The sequence below is a fragment of the Centropristis striata genome, chromosome 14, assembly GCF_030273125.1.
Source record: "Centropristis striata isolate RG_2023a ecotype Rhode Island chromosome 14, C.striata_1.0, whole genome shotgun sequence".
Classification (NCBI taxonomy): domain Eukaryota; kingdom Metazoa; phylum Chordata; class Actinopteri; order Perciformes; family Serranidae; genus Centropristis; species Centropristis striata.
The window spans coordinates 8,151,693-8,169,750 of record NC_081530.1 but is presented as its reverse complement, the minus strand read 5'-3'; the positions used below and the strand labels follow the sequence as shown (position 1 = coordinate 8,169,750).

General features: G+C 38.1%; 1 protein-coding gene across 2 annotated transcripts in view; it reads left to right on the top strand.

Annotated features, from left to right (window-relative positions):
• The window catches only part of ctdp1 (CTD (carboxy-terminal domain, RNA polymerase II, polypeptide A) phosphatase, subunit 1), a 101,904-nt gene that overhangs the window by 17,881 nt on the left and 65,965 nt on the right, over positions 1–18,058 (top strand). The window contains exons 8-11 of one of the 2 annotated variants that reach the window (XM_059349632.1): positions 4,207–5,271; positions 8,557–8,698; positions 8,977–9,207; positions 13,093–13,246. In XM_059349632.1, the coding sequence (XP_059205615.1) occupies positions 4,207–5,271; positions 8,557–8,698; positions 8,977–9,207; positions 13,093–13,246 (1,592 nt within the window). Of the gene's footprint in view, positions 1–4,203; positions 5,272–8,556; positions 8,699–8,976; positions 9,208–13,092; positions 13,247–18,058 lie in introns of both variants that reach the window. The other variant, XM_059349631.1, reaches the window with a different exon arrangement.

Below are 18,058 nucleotides of genomic sequence, written 5' to 3'. Positions count from 1 at the left end.
ACTCATCCAGTGAAAAACGTTCCGCGCTACAAAAAATAAGTGCGATTAAAATGCGTACATTTTTTTAATGCGTTAATTTTTGTGTAATTAATTAATCTTAATTAACGCGTCCCGGCCCTAATAATAATATATTATATGATAACTCTATGAGTTGCTTGGTCACATCATTTGATATAGAAAGTCATTCAGGCTGGGCCCAGAAAATAAATAGTCATTAGCACTGCCTTCATGTGCAGCCAGCAGCCTGAGTTTCCATGACGAGCCTACACTCCTCTATCCACCAACCTCGTCATGATTCAAAGGTACCCGTCACTAAACGGGGACAGATCGTCTGAAAGGGCTCCAACACTTTCACCTCTATATGTCTCTCTGCATTGGACCCACAGCGTTCTTCTCTGTATTATTGCAACGGGAAACAAGCTGCTTGGAGCCAGCCAGTGTGTCTCCTGAGACTTGTATAGGACTCCCCCTCATTTACACCCACTCTCAGGCTGTCACATCAATTAGTGATAACTGGTGGGTGTACTGATCCCATGTTACAACAGCTGCCAGGCTCGGAGACGGCCCTTATATTGGTGATGCATTGGGAAAAAGGATGAGGGTTTGTTGTGTGGTTTTTAATTTGCCCAAAGCAGTTTTGGTCCAATGCCAAAACAAGCTCTTTGAAAATTCCTTTTTACCCCTCAAGCACTCTCTTTAAGCTTTGCCAGTCAAATAGTTTAAGTGGATATTAGTATTAGTAGTCATTTTAATCACATGCCTGATGCATGATGTAGGTTTTGATACAGGATCCAAATCAGCAATTGTTGTGTTGACAGCTACTGTATTTTCAATTTTTATATTACTAATACTATGATTACTATTTACACTTGGAATTTTATCCACAATTAAAATGTTATTGTGGGGGGATTCCGCATAGTACCTTTTAAATAAATAAAAAAAGTTTTGTTTCTATTTATTTATTATTTATTTTGTGGCCACATTGGGGCAGCACAAGAGACTGTAAACACAATATTGTGAGCTCAAAACTATTGAGTTGGCGGCTGTAAAAACCAAAGCAATAAGCTAAAAGGCACTAAAATGGGTTGTAGAGCTGAGGAACTACTGAGTCAGGTGTAGTTCTGTGGGCATGACCCCTGTCACATAACAAACTGTCATTTGACCCATTGTAAATATATACCTATTGATTAGTGCCCCTTTTAAAGTACACTTACAAACCAAAAGATCCTTCGCTCCTACAGCCTTCAGCCTGTCTCAGTCTTCAAGAGATTCTACCAGACTAACTGAATTTCCCCTCAGGGATGATTAAAGTAATTTTGATTTTTGATTGATTGATGTGTTGGTATACTTTTAACCTCAGGCCTAAAACGGCTATAAAAAATGCCTGTAAAACCTCTGGCCGATTTTAAAATAACCCCCTAAAACCTGAAGTTTTTCTGGAAATTCAACAGAAGTGTCAACGCCTACTAAATAATAGATTTTTCAGCCTCTGTAGCAGATAGAAATTAAATTCAAAAAGTATTTGAGAGCTTATAGCTGTTATATCTGAGCTCCCTCCGCTATAATCGTCTTCCGCCATGATTCCAAAGTTCTGGAAAAGTCCCATGTTGCATTGCGACACTCCCACATGTATTCTCATTTTGTGAATTCTTGTCTTTTTTTTAAGTCATTTTATGTCTTTTTGTGTCTTTTTTTTAGTCATTTAGTCTTTTTTTTGTCATTTTGTGTCTTTTTTTTTTGGTCATTTTGTGTCTTTTTTTTTCTCTTTTTGTGTCTTTTTTTTGGTCATTTCGTATCTTTTTTTGGTGATGATTTCAAAGTTCTGGAAAAGTCCCATGTTGCATTGCGACACTCCCACATGTATTCTGATGCATTTCATTGGCCAAGAGACCGAAAATAGGTACAAAAACTCCAAATACTACAAAATGACGTATCCGCTTTCCCGGCTTTAATGGTAGAATTACGCAACAGCGCCCCCAGTTTTAATGGTAGAAATGCGATAATGCTTTCCCGGCTTAAATGGGTTAAATAGAGTAGAGGATGTAATAAACACTATTGAAAAGCTTTGCCCACAGTTAATTTGCTGCGCACTGGCCCGCGCCTGCTCTTGCATGCTATGCCTCCTCAGATTATTTAACTGTCCTTTCCTGTACATCCTGCTCTGTGGCTCCAAGTGATACGGTACATTTCACTTATTATCACTGATGGGAGTTTATGTTATGTAGAGTTTACAGTACATCTTTCTATGACATTCAGAAATTATACAATACCAAAAAACAACATTTTTATCTGTCAAGTTTGACTGTCTCAGAGCAATCCACAAGACAGTGGTACTGATACTTTGTTGTTGACAGGTTACCACTAGAGAATTGTATTTCATGCTCAAATAGAGTCACTTGGACTGGAGTGACTCAGTGTACCCAGAGGACTCGGATTCGCCTTAGAGGAAGATTCTACATCAAGAGTTGTACGCCAACGCTGGCAGACAGGGCAGCTCTTACTAAACTTAAATCGGAGTTATCCCCGGCTGGAATGCACTAGATTGAAGTGTTACGAAGGTTATTATTAAGAGGTTCATAATCACAGGCTTCCATGATGCATTAATGCAGCTTAATGGTTATATGGTGTCAAACAGTGCATGAAATATGATCTAAACTGCATTAAACACATCGCGATGGATCCTTTAAAATAACCTATTTTTTTTCTTAGGTTTTCTCAGTGGAAATTTCAGGTCCTGAAACTTTCTTGAATATATAATTTTCTATTATCACTATGAGTCAGATGTGGTGGCGATTAAGTGTGTGAGTTCAAGCCCTGAAATTGACAAAATGTAGTTAAAGGTTTTTATCAAAGTAAAAAATATATCTATTTCTGTGTCTGTGTACTGTTTATCCACAGCAGAAAATGGATAGTTCATCCAAGGTTACATACAAATGAAGTCCTTTGGAACTCTCAGAAGGATGAAATTATAATTAATATTAAAGTGTTGTGTTCTAATATTTTTAATTATTTAACAATATATTGTTTGTATGCATTTATTTTCCACAATGTACAAACGTTTGTACAAAATGCTAAAAATGTTTGATTTTAACTGTTGTGTTTTCAAGGTTACAAAGGTTGAATTTGATTACGCTCTTTGAAAAATGCTTGATTTTTAACATCATTTGATAATACCTTGTAGTGTCGAGTGCTAGCTCTTGAGATCCACAGGACGTGTTATGTACACACCATGTAATGTATTGAGAGGGGACCCCTATTCACTAGTACACTGCTGAACAGCATGCTGGGTACCACTTGAACTCCGACAGAGAAGATTTAGAAGCAAGTTCACTGTCAAGTCACTTCCTATTTAAATTGGACATGGACATGAAAGTGAGCACAGATTATTCTTTTGTCCAAAAGTAAATATTGGACCCAGTTTTTCACAAGCAACATGTCTTCTGATAATTCTGACACTGAAATGGCATTTTTCGGACGGACCAAATCACGAGAAAATTAACTTTTACCTGCCTCGGTCTCAGCAACGACCTCCACCAAGATCTGGCAAAACAAAGGCGTTTGTATAGCCAAACTCTTGCGAGATATAGCAACAGCAATGGTGTTAGCATTAGCCAAAGTCTGTCATAATTTGAAGATGACATCGTCCGACACGCTCGTGACGATTTCCGACACGCCCGCTTAGGAGTCAGGAAGTGTTTGCCATTTCATAGCATTGGTGTTGGATGTAAAGAAAAGATGCATAAAGAGAGATCAGAGATGTTACATTGTAGCAAACGCAAACTTTTCAAGCATCTGCGATGTAACATTTTTGTTTTTCCAGAATTACTCTGGTTTCAAATAGCTAGTTGTTAGTAAATTAAGTGTTATTCTTAAGCATTGCTAGGGGATACAACCATATCATGACAGGCCCCAAGGAAACACAATGTCAATTGTGAAGTTGTCTGGAAGCGCGTTTCTCGAAGGCTGCAAGCAGCACTACTGGAGGCCTAACAATGAACAGGCATGATTTGAACGAGTACTACATTAGTTTATCTAATATTAGACACTTAGGAACTAGACAGTTGTCAGGATGCAGAAATCTGATGTAAATTGGCTTGCTTGACACCACAATCCCTAATCTGTAAAGGTTGTCACTATTCCTTCACCTATTGATTCTGATGCATGTGTCCTTGAATACTGTGTGATTGCTTTGTCTTGTTCCAGCAGGAGGCTCGTCAAGTCGACCGACAGAGAGCACAGAAGCAGGAGGGACAGTTGTTGCCGATGAGCAAAATAACGGCCCTAGGAAACGGGCGAAAGACCACAACATTTCTGGAAAAGAAGAGTCAACAGCATCTCAGTCTTCTCAGGGAGAACCAACAAATGAACGGACTAATCCCACAGGGGTTGTGGAGGATGAATCGGGAGAGGGTAAAGCACCAGAGACTGTGGTGGAGTCTGGAGCAGGGTCAAGGGAAACTCAGGTTGGTGACAGAACAAATGCTGAGGAAGATGATAGCAACAGGACACTGTTGACACGAGAGGCACAGGATGGCGCAAACTCATCAGTACCGAGCCATGAATCCAATAACTTGGACTTTGAACTTTCCAGCGACAGTGACAATGACTCCATAACAGAAAAGCCTCCTTCATCAGAGAGTGATGGTGGTGATGGTGAAGGCAAATCCTGCCAGATAAATAAATCTGGACAGGAAGTAGTCATGCAAGAGCCTCGGGATGGGGAAGGGCCGATCCAAGGGGATAGTAAAGGCCGAAGTGAAGGAGAAACCACCTCTGACACAGTAGAACCTTCAGGAGTCCTTCTTCCAGACCCTGAGTTAGGAAATGGTTGCTCAGATAGGAGAGAACCAGAAACAGAATCCCAGAATAGTGAACAATCTGGGGTCACCATGGGGGAGGAGATGCTGGATCAGAGTATGGAAGATGAGGAGGAGGAGGAAGAAGAGGTCGATATTGATCAGGACGATCACTTGATCTACCTGGAGGAAGTGCTAGAAAGGATCCACGCAGAGTACTACGCACGTTACGAGGCCTACCTGAGGAAGGAGGCCTCTGAAATGCCGGACATCCGCAAGATTGCCCCGGAGCTGAAAAGCAAAACACTGGAAGGGACGATGATAGTGTTCAGTGGCCTATATCCAACCAACTACCCCATGGAGAGAACCCGTGAGTTCTACCATGCCAAAGCACTGGGGGCCAAGATTGGCAAGAATCTGATTCTGAGCTCCCAAGATCCTAGTCGGACAACGCATCTCATCGCAGCAAGAGCAGGTATATAAAAAACTATGTATGCTGTTGAACATTCCAGGTATTGGGCTGTAGTGGAAACAGCCTTCATAGAACCCATATTTTCAGATGTCTTAAGGACACTTGGTTCCCTTGCTAAAATTTAGCTTTTTTTAGCCCACTTCCTGATGGTTGGTAACAATGTATTCCTTAGGTCTTCTGGTTTTACAGCCTCTGTAAGGGGTCTCAGAAGGTTAAAGACGAATCATTTTTAGAACATTTACTTGGGGTTTTAAAAGTGATATTTAGCAGTACCTTGGTGCTTTTACTGCATTTTGTTCCTAATGCTGAATATAGTTGAGGTATGTTTGAGTAGCATTGTGCCAGAAGGTTTTGTAATTGATGCAAGTAATGGTTTCCCAATGAGGCCAGAATTCAAGAAGGTCATGCAAGGCTTATTTAAATGTCAAGCTAACTGACACATTGGCAGATTTGTGTCTGAGCCCCGAGCAGAGCTCAACAAGGGTGTGTGAGAGGCAGGGCAGAATATTAATAATATTTCGATATTGTGTTATGTGACTAGGAAATGTCTTATATTTTGAACGTTTTTTGAAAGGCTGCATTACAGTTACATTATGTAAATTTCTGAACTTGCCAGCCTGTGTAGCCATTATATCCACAATACTGCTGATTATCCATCAAAAATCTTATTGTGTAAATATTTTGTGAAAGAACCAATAGTTTGCATCAGTAGTAACTATCATGAAAATCTAAGAATATTATAACTCTTTTTTTGTTTATAATTAAACAGTAGATTAAGCAGATGTGTAAAACCAGGATCATAGTCTTGTTGTCAGATATTGCTAGAGCAACCAGTTGTGGATCTGGATCTCTCAATTTCTTTCCTGACATTTTGTTTCAAGGCTCTCCTGCACACTGGTGGCCAAAAATGTAATATGGAGGTTGAAAGGTTCCTTGAGACTGCTACTTCTCTGTAATTCGGCCCACTTGATTTACAGAAACACAGTTCACTGCATTCTGACATTTTTTTTCTACAAATGGGTTAGGACTTCAAATCAAATGTATTCGATGGAGGCAAGACTTGCAATGTTTGCTCTGAACATTGATCACACCAGTTGTTCTTAAGCACTAAACCCTTATCATCAATTGTTAATGCTGGCTGCATTCAGACATGTTCTGGTAGTTCCCAAGATATGAACAATATAGGACAAGGACTCTTCTCCGTGACACGGAAAATATCAAAGCAGCTTCTACCCTGCTGAGAAAATGCTATTCTATCTGAAATCACGCCTCCATTGCGTCCAATCCAGTTTGCCTTCTAAAAACAAGCACACCAAGTGGCTCCGTTGCCTTGGGAGCCAGCCCCGCTGTGAGCAACACTTGGCAATCACTCATGTTTGTACATCAGAAGGACAGAAAAATCAACCAAAGATTGAACGAGGGCAATATGAGCAGTAGGTCACTTAATCTGGAAAGAGCTGGTGAAAATCCCTATTGTGTTAATGGAACATCACATTTAATCTTTGTTCACTATGTCCATTTCACGAAGCTTCATATTATGTTTTCTTTCCTGTTATTTTTCATACGGTGTTCCTTCAATGATTGGTTACAGATATAATGTGGGTTTTTAAAGAGAACCACACTTTTCATCTGTTCCTTTTCTTGTGGATACATTTTAACTTCAAGCACAAATTTTAACAAGTGCAGAGTAGTAATATTATTAGAGGACAGCCAATCAGTTACAGTTGAGTTTACTAGGGTTGGGCAGGTGTAAACATTTTCAAACCAGTTGTATGAAGCCAAACACTGGGTTGTTCTGGTATACTGGATTTTACCACAAGGTGTTGCACTTTTTTCAGCAGCCGTTTGAATTAGAGCCACAACTCCAGTCCAATTGGTGGCAGTATTCACCATACAGAACTTGTCATTAGGGCTGGGCGATATGGACCAAAAGTCATATCCCAATATATTTAGGATGAATATCGATATACCATATATATCCCAATATTTTTATCACAAAGTGAGAGCAAATTTTCAGTCAAAGTCAAATATGACATGTCACAAGTAGTTTTATGAAACCATTTATTTAAGTGAACATAAATACTGTATAACAACAGGAATGCCTTTTTTTTTTTTTCTTAGAAAAATCAAAGCTCCATTAAGTGCACATTTAAATAAAAAAAATAAGGCTTAAATAAAAAAAACCTTTAAAATAGGCCAATCTTTTTCTGAAATAAATATATTTATATAAGAAAAGAATAACAAATATTAAAAAATAACTAAATATGACAAACCCTTGTAAGGGCAGCATTTATATATAAAGAAGGATTTTTCAAAAACTATATTGATATATGCGATATGGTCTAATTCCATATCACATTTATAAATATATCGATATATCTTTTATATCGATATATCGCCCAGCCCTACTTGTCATGATGAAAAATGCCAATTCAGCCAGTTGGCATAAGATTAAAATTAAATTATTAATTAAAACAGAATGTGACATATTTTTAATTGAAATCTTTTCCAAAAACAATACATTTCACCTCTCAAAACCCACCTGACCACCAAAACTGCACTGAAATTGATACATTCTGTTTTTTAATTTACATTTTTGCCCAACTTCTGTGGAATCGAGGTTTTATACTAAGGTGAACATAGCAAATATGACCTTCTAATCATCGGATGCATTCATTATGAAAGTGTTGCCATGCTGCCATTTAGCATAATGTTGATAATGTTTGTTTTCCTTTAGCACATTTAAATCCTAATGGAAAATTGAGATGAATTTATAGCAGTGCAGGTATTTACTTTGTCATCCAAGTTGATGGAGAACATGATAAAGTCATAAGCAGAACAAGATGACAAATATACTGGATACCGTACACAAGGAAGTGTGCCAGAACAGTGGTCGTCAATATGTAACAATGTGGGATTGTTAGCCATGAATGTTTAAAACAACCTCGGGTTAGTGAGTTTGTACGCTCAAAGATTCAATTTGGTGTCTTTGTGTCGATCTTCAATGAGACCCATTGAAGCAGAAGCACTACTCTCTGTGGATTTACCCAGACAAAACAAGGCTCTCTGAATTTCTAAGAAAACCATTGAGTTAGCAGGAAAGTAAAAGACAGAAATGCTTCTTGTTCCCTTTCTAATAATAATGTTCAGGCACTTATTTTCTCTCCCAGGAAACAAAGTCTGATCATTGATCTGAATTATTCAGCAGACCCAGAGTGTTTTGTTAATAGCTTTTGATTGTAAAGTCAAAACCTGTTCCCATGTTCCTCTTTCATTCCTGACATCCAGGCACAGAGAAGGTTCGTCAGGGTCAAGGCTGCAAGCACCTCCATGTTGTCAACCCCGACTGGCTGTGGAGCTGTCTGGAGCGCTGGGAGAGGGTGGAGGAACAGCTGTACCCACTAAAGGAAGACTATTCCAAGACGCCAAGGTAAAGGAGCTGTTGACTGCTGTGGTTTTATAGGCCATCCCAGTCCTAGTAGATGTAATCTGATCATTTAGGGAATACTAAATTAAGCTGATAAGAGCCTCAGCAAGTTTTCATATATGCACATTTCAGACAAAATATACGTTGGTACCCAAGGATACCAATATTCCGTTGATAAGACAATATGGCCAACCGATCTATCGGTCAGGCTAGACTGCAGATATTGCTATCATGTAAAATGCAATACATCTAAATCTGAGACTTCTTCTTCTGTGTTGAAGGAGCAACAGTCCCGCAGCGTTCCCTGACTTTCAGAGTTCTCTGCAGAAGCATATTTTCCACCCAGCTCCCATCCACCAGAGACCTTCACCTCCAGCCCCTGAGGTTCGGACCTACGACCCCGTCACAGGGAAGCTGATCCGAAGGGGCCCTCAGTTGCAACGGACACCATCCTACCTCCAGGCGTCAGGGTCTATGTTGCTCTCTGATCACAGAGAGCAGTCTTGTCTCAGGTAAGAACAGAATTCCTTAATACCTGTAAGAGCTGATTTTGGTTAGTCCATTTATACACAAAAAAATGATCATGTCCTTTGAGTGTTACAACGAGCCGGAGGCTGGCTTGTTAAGAGGAGCCGCTAGCGGCAGTTAGCTACAGTTAGCTCTGTAGCAGTACAGTGTGTATGTGCTGCTGCTGCAGGAGGTGTTCACTTAGCGATCTCTGTTTGTTTACAACAAGCACCGGACACTCTGTGCACAGTTAGCAATGCTGGTTTATTCACAATCACTATGTTTATGATCAGCGGAGACTCTGTGCATAATTAGCCATGCTGCTTTCAGCTGCTGATGTTGTGCACAGGTAACAATGGCGAAAACCATATGTCACCTCCGGAATCTCGTAAATCTAACTTGGGGCTAACTTGTCCCGCCCATATGTCCCGCCCATAGGTCTCGCCGTGGAAAACACGCCCCGTGTGGAAGGCACCAGTAATACAATGATTGATGATGATGATTTAATGATTTATTCGAAAATCGATGCCCATCCCTAGTCACCATGACGACACCCATTGGTATTTTGGCAGTCACCATCTTGGTTCTTGGCCATCGCCATATTGTTTTTCTACATCCCACTTCTTAGAGTGTAACTTTCTTGACTGGCAAAATGATCTTTTAAATTAATCAACATCATAAGTCAAAAGTCATGGCACAGTTCAAACGGATCCAATAATGATTTGTCTCTGGTGGTCCACCAGAAGGGGAGGGACCTCTCTATTATCCAGCCCATGACTGAATTGACATGTTAACAGAAACGGTAGACGTCCTCTTACACTGCATCCAGAACAACCCTTGGAGTGCAGAACTATAGCATACTAAAAAAAGCTCCCAGGAGTTATGCAGAATGGCTTCTAATAGATCTTAAATGTATTGATTTGTCCTCTGGGCCTCATTTCTATCCCTCCCTTCTCTGCGAGCTAAAACAGCTGTTGATGTAGTGCTATTCTACTTTGTGAATTACCCCACCGGAGACATGCAGCATCTTCACTGAGATACAATAACTCCCCATCCAACCACAAAGCTTTTATTGTATGGATGGTTTATAGCACTGGGTGGCACGGAGTGTGTAGTGTAGCTCCCAAGTGAGCCTCCAAACTTGTGTTTTTATTTGTATCTGCAATTTGGGTTGTAAATAAGGCCATAACAACATCCAGGCTGCTTTATACTACGAGGGGGGAAAAAAACTCTTGAACAGTGAAAAATACTAATCGTTAAAAATCTTTTATAGTCATGCAGTTGCAAAAATATTCAATCTCCAGTCATGTCTTCATTTAATATCCGCCAACGGTTTGACAAGAATGATGTGGCATGTGCACGAAGGCTCAATATCACCTCTGTGATCTTTCACTCATTTGTCATTCACAGATGCTAATGAAGAGTGTCTGTATGTGTCTTTGTTTGTCGCCACAGAGAGGAGGCTGTGGAGCAATAAAAGCTAACTTCAGCCATCTCTTACTAATCAGGCACGATGTCTTAAATGATTTGAATTGAATGTGTCTGTAATTAATAATCACTAGCATAAAATTGGCCCACATAATTCATGGATTAGAGGCAGTGTGAAGTTTTTAGGGGGAGTTGCATAAACTCGGATTTCAGCATCAAAGAAGACGTGTTCAATTAAGCACTGCCAAGAGGAAGCTTCCCCTTCCGACTTGCATACGATTTACATCTAATGGGCCCTCATTATAGAGAGAAAGCCTTCGCACTTCCATTGTTAGTTTCCCAGCATCAACTTTCACTCATTCACCCTGCACGCTACATGTGCAAATTGTCTGTGTATGCTGATTTTGTACAGCACTTGCAAATGAATGCTGTTCCTTTTTGATTCCTGTGAAGTTTACTGTAATGTAAGAAAGCATTTAAAAGTAGAACATGCAAACAAGATTAAAAATAGAAATTCTCTTCCCTCCTCTTCGGATAATGTAAATATATATTCATTTTTAGAGATAAAAGCAAATTTCTGGTTTTACTTATTTGGCAGTTTTGTCAGATCATTCAATTGAATTTGTTAATAAGCTCTTCCAAGGAGGTCATGTTTTTGGTTTGTTTGTCAGCAGGATTGCTCAAAAACTACTGGCCCCTTTTTCATGGAATTCGGTGAAAGGGTCAAGGGTCGGCCAAGGAAGAACACATTAACGTTTGACGCGGATGAGGCATTAATTAATTTTCAATTCAGGTATCTTTTCAGTAACCGCTCAGTAACAGGAGTTGTGGAAATTAAGGGAAAAATGAATTACTGACTGGGAAAATAAACGGGAACTCGACCTCAGAACAACAAATTGGAAAGTCAGCAAATGTGGTAGATAACTTTAAGCATAGATTTTTTTCCCAATCATCCAGCAAACATGCTGTATAAAGCCCTTTCTCTTTCCCAATTACTCTCTACCAGACGCTCTTTCAGGTGCCTAAATTAGGTGCAGATTGATTTGAAGTGAATCATTACTCGGAAGTACCAACTTATAGAAAAGTTTGGAAGTTTGAAATGGAAAAACACTGTCCTTGTCACACAAATACTGGAAACTGCTGTCAACACTCAAGCAATAAAATACCACTCATCTTCATTGTAGTGTCCATGTTTCTACATTGCAACTTAAATCTCATGAACACACCAAAGTTGGATGAATGAATTCTCAACACCGGAAATGGAACCATGAGGGGTTCAACATTTTGACATGATTTAAAAAATGCAGATAGAGACCAAAGAAGGTCACATAAAAAATGATGTCTTCATTTTCATCTCTATGTAGTAGGGCTGGGCGATATGGACCAAAAGTCATATCCCGATATATTTAGGCTGAATATCGATATATGATATATATCCTGATATTTTTATCCCAAAGTGAGAGCAAATGTTCAGTCAAAGTCAAATATGTCACAAGTAGTTTTATTGTTTATTTAAGTGAACATAATTACTGTATAACAACAGTATTTTTGTATAATCAAAGGTCCATAAAGTGCACATTTTAATTAAATAAAAAATCTTAAATAAAAATAGCTATGAAATAAAATAGGCCATTTTTCTGAATTGAATATTTTTATATGAGAAAAGAATAACAAACATCACAAAAGAACTAAATATGACAAACCATAGTAAGGGCAGCATTTATATATAAAAGTTGTTTTTTTAAATATATCAATATATGCGATATGGTCTAATTCCATATCACATTTAAAAATATATTGATATATCTTTTATATCAATATATTGCCCAGCCCTACGATGTAGCTAACTTGCATGTTAATGTCCTCAGACATAAAAAAAAATCTTAAATAAAAATAGCTATGAAATGATATTTTTTCTGAAATAAATATATTTATATGAGAAAAGAATAACGAACATTACAAAATAACTAAATATGACAAATCCTAGTAAGGGCAGCATTTATATATAAAGAAATGTATATATTTTTTAAATATATCAATATATGCAATATGGTCTAATTCCATATCACATTTAAAAATATATCGATATATCTTTTATATCAATATATTGCCCAGCCCTACGATGTAGCTAACTTGCATGTTAATGTCCTCAGACATAAAAAAAATCTTAAATAAAAATAGCTATGAAATGATATTTTTTCTGAAATAAATATATTTATATGAGAAAACAATAACGAACATTACAAAATAACTAAATATGACAAATCCTAGTAAGGGCAGCATTTATATATAAAGAAATGTATATATTTTTAAAATATATCGATATATGCAATATGGTCTATATATGGTCAATATATCTTTTATATGGATATATCGCCCAGCCCTACTACGTAGCTAACTTGCATGTTTATGTCCTCAGAGGCAGTTTACATTCATAGGGTGATATGTTAATTTTCCCACAGGGGAACTTCAAAGAGTCCACAAGATGACGCGGCGGGCTCCAGCCAAGACGATGAGCAGCCCGGACCGTCTCGCCGGAAACGACAGCCGAGCATGTCAGAAACTATGCCTCTATACACACTCTGCAAGGAGGATCTAGAGAGCATGGACAAAGAGGTAGGTCAAGCTGCTGTTGTTTAACCCTCACAAAAAGAAAATAAGTAGAAGTAGGAATGTCCAGAAAGACTAGGTATTCTATGATGCCATTAATCACAGTGACGGTGACTACAACCCTGATTTCAAAGAAAATTCAGACACTGTGTGAAATGTAAATTTAAACAGAATCCATCAAATTCAAAATTCAGAGCGTATATTTACAGGAAACAAAATTTTATAATTTAAATATAGTGTCTTTGTACATTTTCAATTAAAATTATATCAAAAAGGACTAGCAAATGTTTGCTTTCTGTTCAATTTGTTGATATAGTTTCAGATGGCATCACAACTTTTTGGGAATTGGGGTTGTATATGGTGTTCTGTAAGAAATACTGCAAAAGACAGGCAAAAACTGTATATACAGTTACCAAAGCATTCAAATACTGTCCACACTTGCACCGTTATCGCTCTGCATTCGAGGGCCAAACTGTGCCAATCCCCACAATCAAACAAGCTTTGTCTATGTCACCATAAACCTTTAAGATGAATTGCTGTGTTTCACTTTGAGAAAAGCTCCCGCATAAAGAAATCCTCTTCTTTTAGTGTGTGGACACACACATGCACTGTAACTCTGAATTTATCTAGACAACAGCTGGAGAAGCTTTATGGGATAGTATGAATATCCCAATCAGTTACACCACATATTAAATGGAGTCGGACAGCAAGTCTGTGTGGTGTCCAGTTGCGCCCATCTGTGAGTAGAGCCGCTCATTACAAATAGGAGATTTGATGACATTTCTATCATGTGGTAAGCACAAAACGGGAACATTACAAACATCAGAGGGACCATTCGCACAAAGACCTCAACGAAAACGTCTTACTGCAGACAACAGGATTTGAGAACTTCTGCCACTAAGGGCCGATGCCAATGTTGTCAGACAAATTCAAGGAATGGCAAGAAATTCTGTTGTTAATGACCAAATTACAAACAAGCTACATCAGCTCATATCCACTATGAGACATGGATGTGCTACATGTTTGAAAGTGCAACTCCAGACTAGGGCTGAACGATATGGACAAAATTTCATATCTCAATATTCATGCCAGATATCTCGATATAGATACGATACAATATGACTACGGCTTTCGGTGAAAACCAAGCATTTTTCAGAAAAATAAAAACATCATAATACAAAAGAGTGCAGTTTTATTGATTAGAACTCACTGCCAGTCATCAACATTAACATAAAGTCACTCAATAATAAATAAATCTAAAAAAATTAACATTTTACTGCAGCTCCGCTTTGACAATAAATAACCAATGCAGCAGCTGGTGGAAGGTGAAACATTGAAAGTGCATTGAAGTGCAACATACGGTGCATAGTGCAGCACACGGTGGTGTTGTTTCAAGTGGTGAAACAAGTTGGTTGTGTTCCCTTGCTTCGTCGCAATTTTCGCCAAGCACGACCTGCACAACACCTTGCTCTGGTCGACATCATCCTTTCTAAATCCAAAATACCTCCAAATAATGGAGGATGATTTATGTTTTGGCACAAAATTAGATTCTGCACTGCCACCGGCCGCATTATCTTCCGCACTCATATCACTTTTCTTTCGTTTCTTTCGTTTTGATTTCCCCGCTGTGAATGTCCTGTGTGTGTGGCTGTGTGCGTCTCAGTCTACGTCTCCCTCACTCCCACCCTCCTATGTTTGTCATTGGTTGGCTTCAGCTGTCGATCCACAGCAAGCATGAAATAAGCTTTGTGGTTGGCTGGCCGTAGTGGTGCGTTCAAGGGCAATCTTAAAAGTAATGTTTATGGTGACTGCCAGAGCTTTACATGCAGGGCGAGCGCGGGGGAAATATATCGTTTATATCGCTGCTTTTCCGATATTAATATCTTGAATGTTCATATCTCGATAAAGATACGATAACGATATATCGTTCAGCCCTACTCCAGACTAATGCTGGGTATTGGCATTTAATACCTTTAACTTCCTGTATTGAAGAAAATAAGCCAGTACCAAGTAGTATTAAAACTTTGATCAACAATACCTGATACAAAAGGCATCAAACCGTGTACTTCATTGGTGGTGATATCACTTTAAGGGAACTGTAACTGGTATTGATTAATTATACCAAGCTGCACTCCAGACAATGTTCAGACCTAAATTCTGTAGAGTTTAAATGAGAAAACAGCTTTCCTTCCTGTTAAGTTAACCTGATAAGATCCTTCTGATTAGTTCACTTCTGCAGTGCTGATGGAGCTGTAATTAAGTATTTATTTAGCAATTCAGCACTATTATTGCTGGCTATTATTGGTAAGCAGTTGCATGTTGTCGTGACTAAGGTTTGTGGTTAATCTTCTTGATAGGATTATTGGCTTGAATACTTGCTGCAAGGACTTTCTCTTCAGGTCTTTTTGGCCCTGCTGTTTTGGGTTTACTACCGTCCTGTGCCTGTGTGCCTTTTGTTACATGAGATAGTCTTGTCATGTGTTTCTACACCTTCTCTTTTATAGTTTTCTTTCTTTACTGGCTTGCCATCTATTCTGGTATTCCTTACATCCGTCTACTCTGCATTTTATATTTTTTGCCATCCTTGCAAATCAGGTGAAGTGATTACTAATGTCTGAGTTCTGCACCTCCTGCTTGGATAATGCTCTTTAATGGAGTCTGGATTCTGCTAATGCTTCACCAGGGGAAAATGTGCAAAGCGGGTCCTTGAGATCTGTCAAGGGCCTCTCAGCGGGTGATTATTCTGAGAAAGAGCTTTATGGCTTGTTCACATGGGACATGACGTGTGACAGGCCATGTTTCAAGTGATTTCACGTGTTGGCTAGTGGTAATTATTTTTTCCCTTTTTTTTATGAAACAGGAGTATGTCTTTGGAGAGCTGGATTTCTATTTCCATAAAAATTACCCAAAAAGTTAAAAGCATGGTATGAAACACAATGGCAAGAAAAAGTATGTGAACCCCTTGAAATGACCTAATTTTCTGCATTAATTTGTCCTAAAATGTGATCTGATCCGCATGTCACGCAACGTGCTTAACCTAATACCACACAAACAATTGTAATATTTCATGTCTTTATTGAACACATCCATGAAATATTCAGAGAGCTGGTGGAAAAGATAAGTGACTCCTTAGGCTAATGACTTCATCAAGAGCTAATTGGAGTCAGGAGTTCAAAGGGTCCACATACTTTTTCTTGCCACTGTATTTGCTGATAGGGGGCATCAATTAAAACAAAATCTAAAGATGAACTTTGATGTTGTGAAGTAGGGCGGAATCATGGGAGTTGTTGTCTTCATAGTTAAACAACTGATCTGATCAAATCTGATATGAGTCAATAATGTTCACAAACGAGTTAATGTATTCCAATTTTATTCACATTACTGTTGATTACATAATGTAATTTTTACTGTAATGAAATAGCTGCAAGTAATGTTGGCTAACGTAACAATTATTTTATTTAAGTTTTATTCACATTACTATTGGTCACGTTTATTTACATTATATCATTACATGCTAATTCAATAGCAGCAAGTAAACGTAACGCTAACTTGCTAACTTAACAGTAGTAGGGCTGGGCGATATGGACCAAAAGTCATATTCCGATATATTTAGGCTCAATATTGATATACAATATATATCCCAATATTTTTATCGCAAAGTGAGAGCAAATGTTCCGTCAAAGCCAAATATGACATGTCACAATTAGTTTTATTGAAACACTTTATTTAAGTAAACATAAATACTGTGTAGAAACAGGAGTACCTTTTTTTTTAAATCAAAGCTCCCAAAAGTGCACATTTAAATAATACATATCTTAAATATAAATAGCCTATAAAATGAAATAGGCAAATCTTTTTCTGGAGTAAATATATTTATATAAGAAAAGAATAACGAACATTACAAGAGAACTAAATATGACAAACCCTAGTAAGGGCAGCATTTATATAGAAAGAAAGAAAAAAGTTGAACTATATCGATTTATGTGATATGGTCTAATTCCATATCACATTTAAAAATATGTCTATATATCTTATATATTGATATATTGCCCAGCCCTAAACAGTAGATTAGTCAACTACCCATAAATGTGTTAAACCTTGTTGTAATGGTATAACTTTACCATTATTAGCCTAAATATGACTTTGGCAATTCTGCCATTAGTCTAATAGTCAGTAATTCATGGTGAATCAGCAGTGTAGACAGTAGAGCTAGGCAGATATCTCAACTTGGCCAAATATGACTAAGGCAATTATGCTATAAGGCTAACTATATGCTATACCATCGCTTGTCATACCAAACAGAGAATAATCATCCTGCTCAATGGTTTAGCTTAGCCCTTAAGAAATTTCTAGCATCTTTTTTCATGTTATTTTGGTTTCACAGCTCATAACTTTTTTTCTTTCGGTTCACTCTCACAGCTCTCCATTTAATTTGCTTATATTTTTTCTGTACCCAGTGGTTCAGGATAAAAACATTTCCTGCAGAGAGGAATAATTCCTATTGACTGCTAATGGAGCTGCATACTGTTAAGTCTATCAATGTGCCAGTGAAGCAGAAGGAGAAAAGGTTTCGCTAAAAGGGTCTTTGTAGTAGTTTTTTGAGGTAGGTGGGATTCATATTAAGGATTCTTTATGAAGTTTGTGTGTGTCTTCTTAAACTTAAGATGGAACACAGGTTAAAGACCCTGGAATGAACCAGTACTTTGTTGAGTAAAATGTAATTGAATGATCTGGATGTCAGTGTGATTGGTCAAGCTTTAAATGACGAAGCGACTCTCGTTACTGGGATACAAAACAGCCGACCCGGTTTTTAACTCT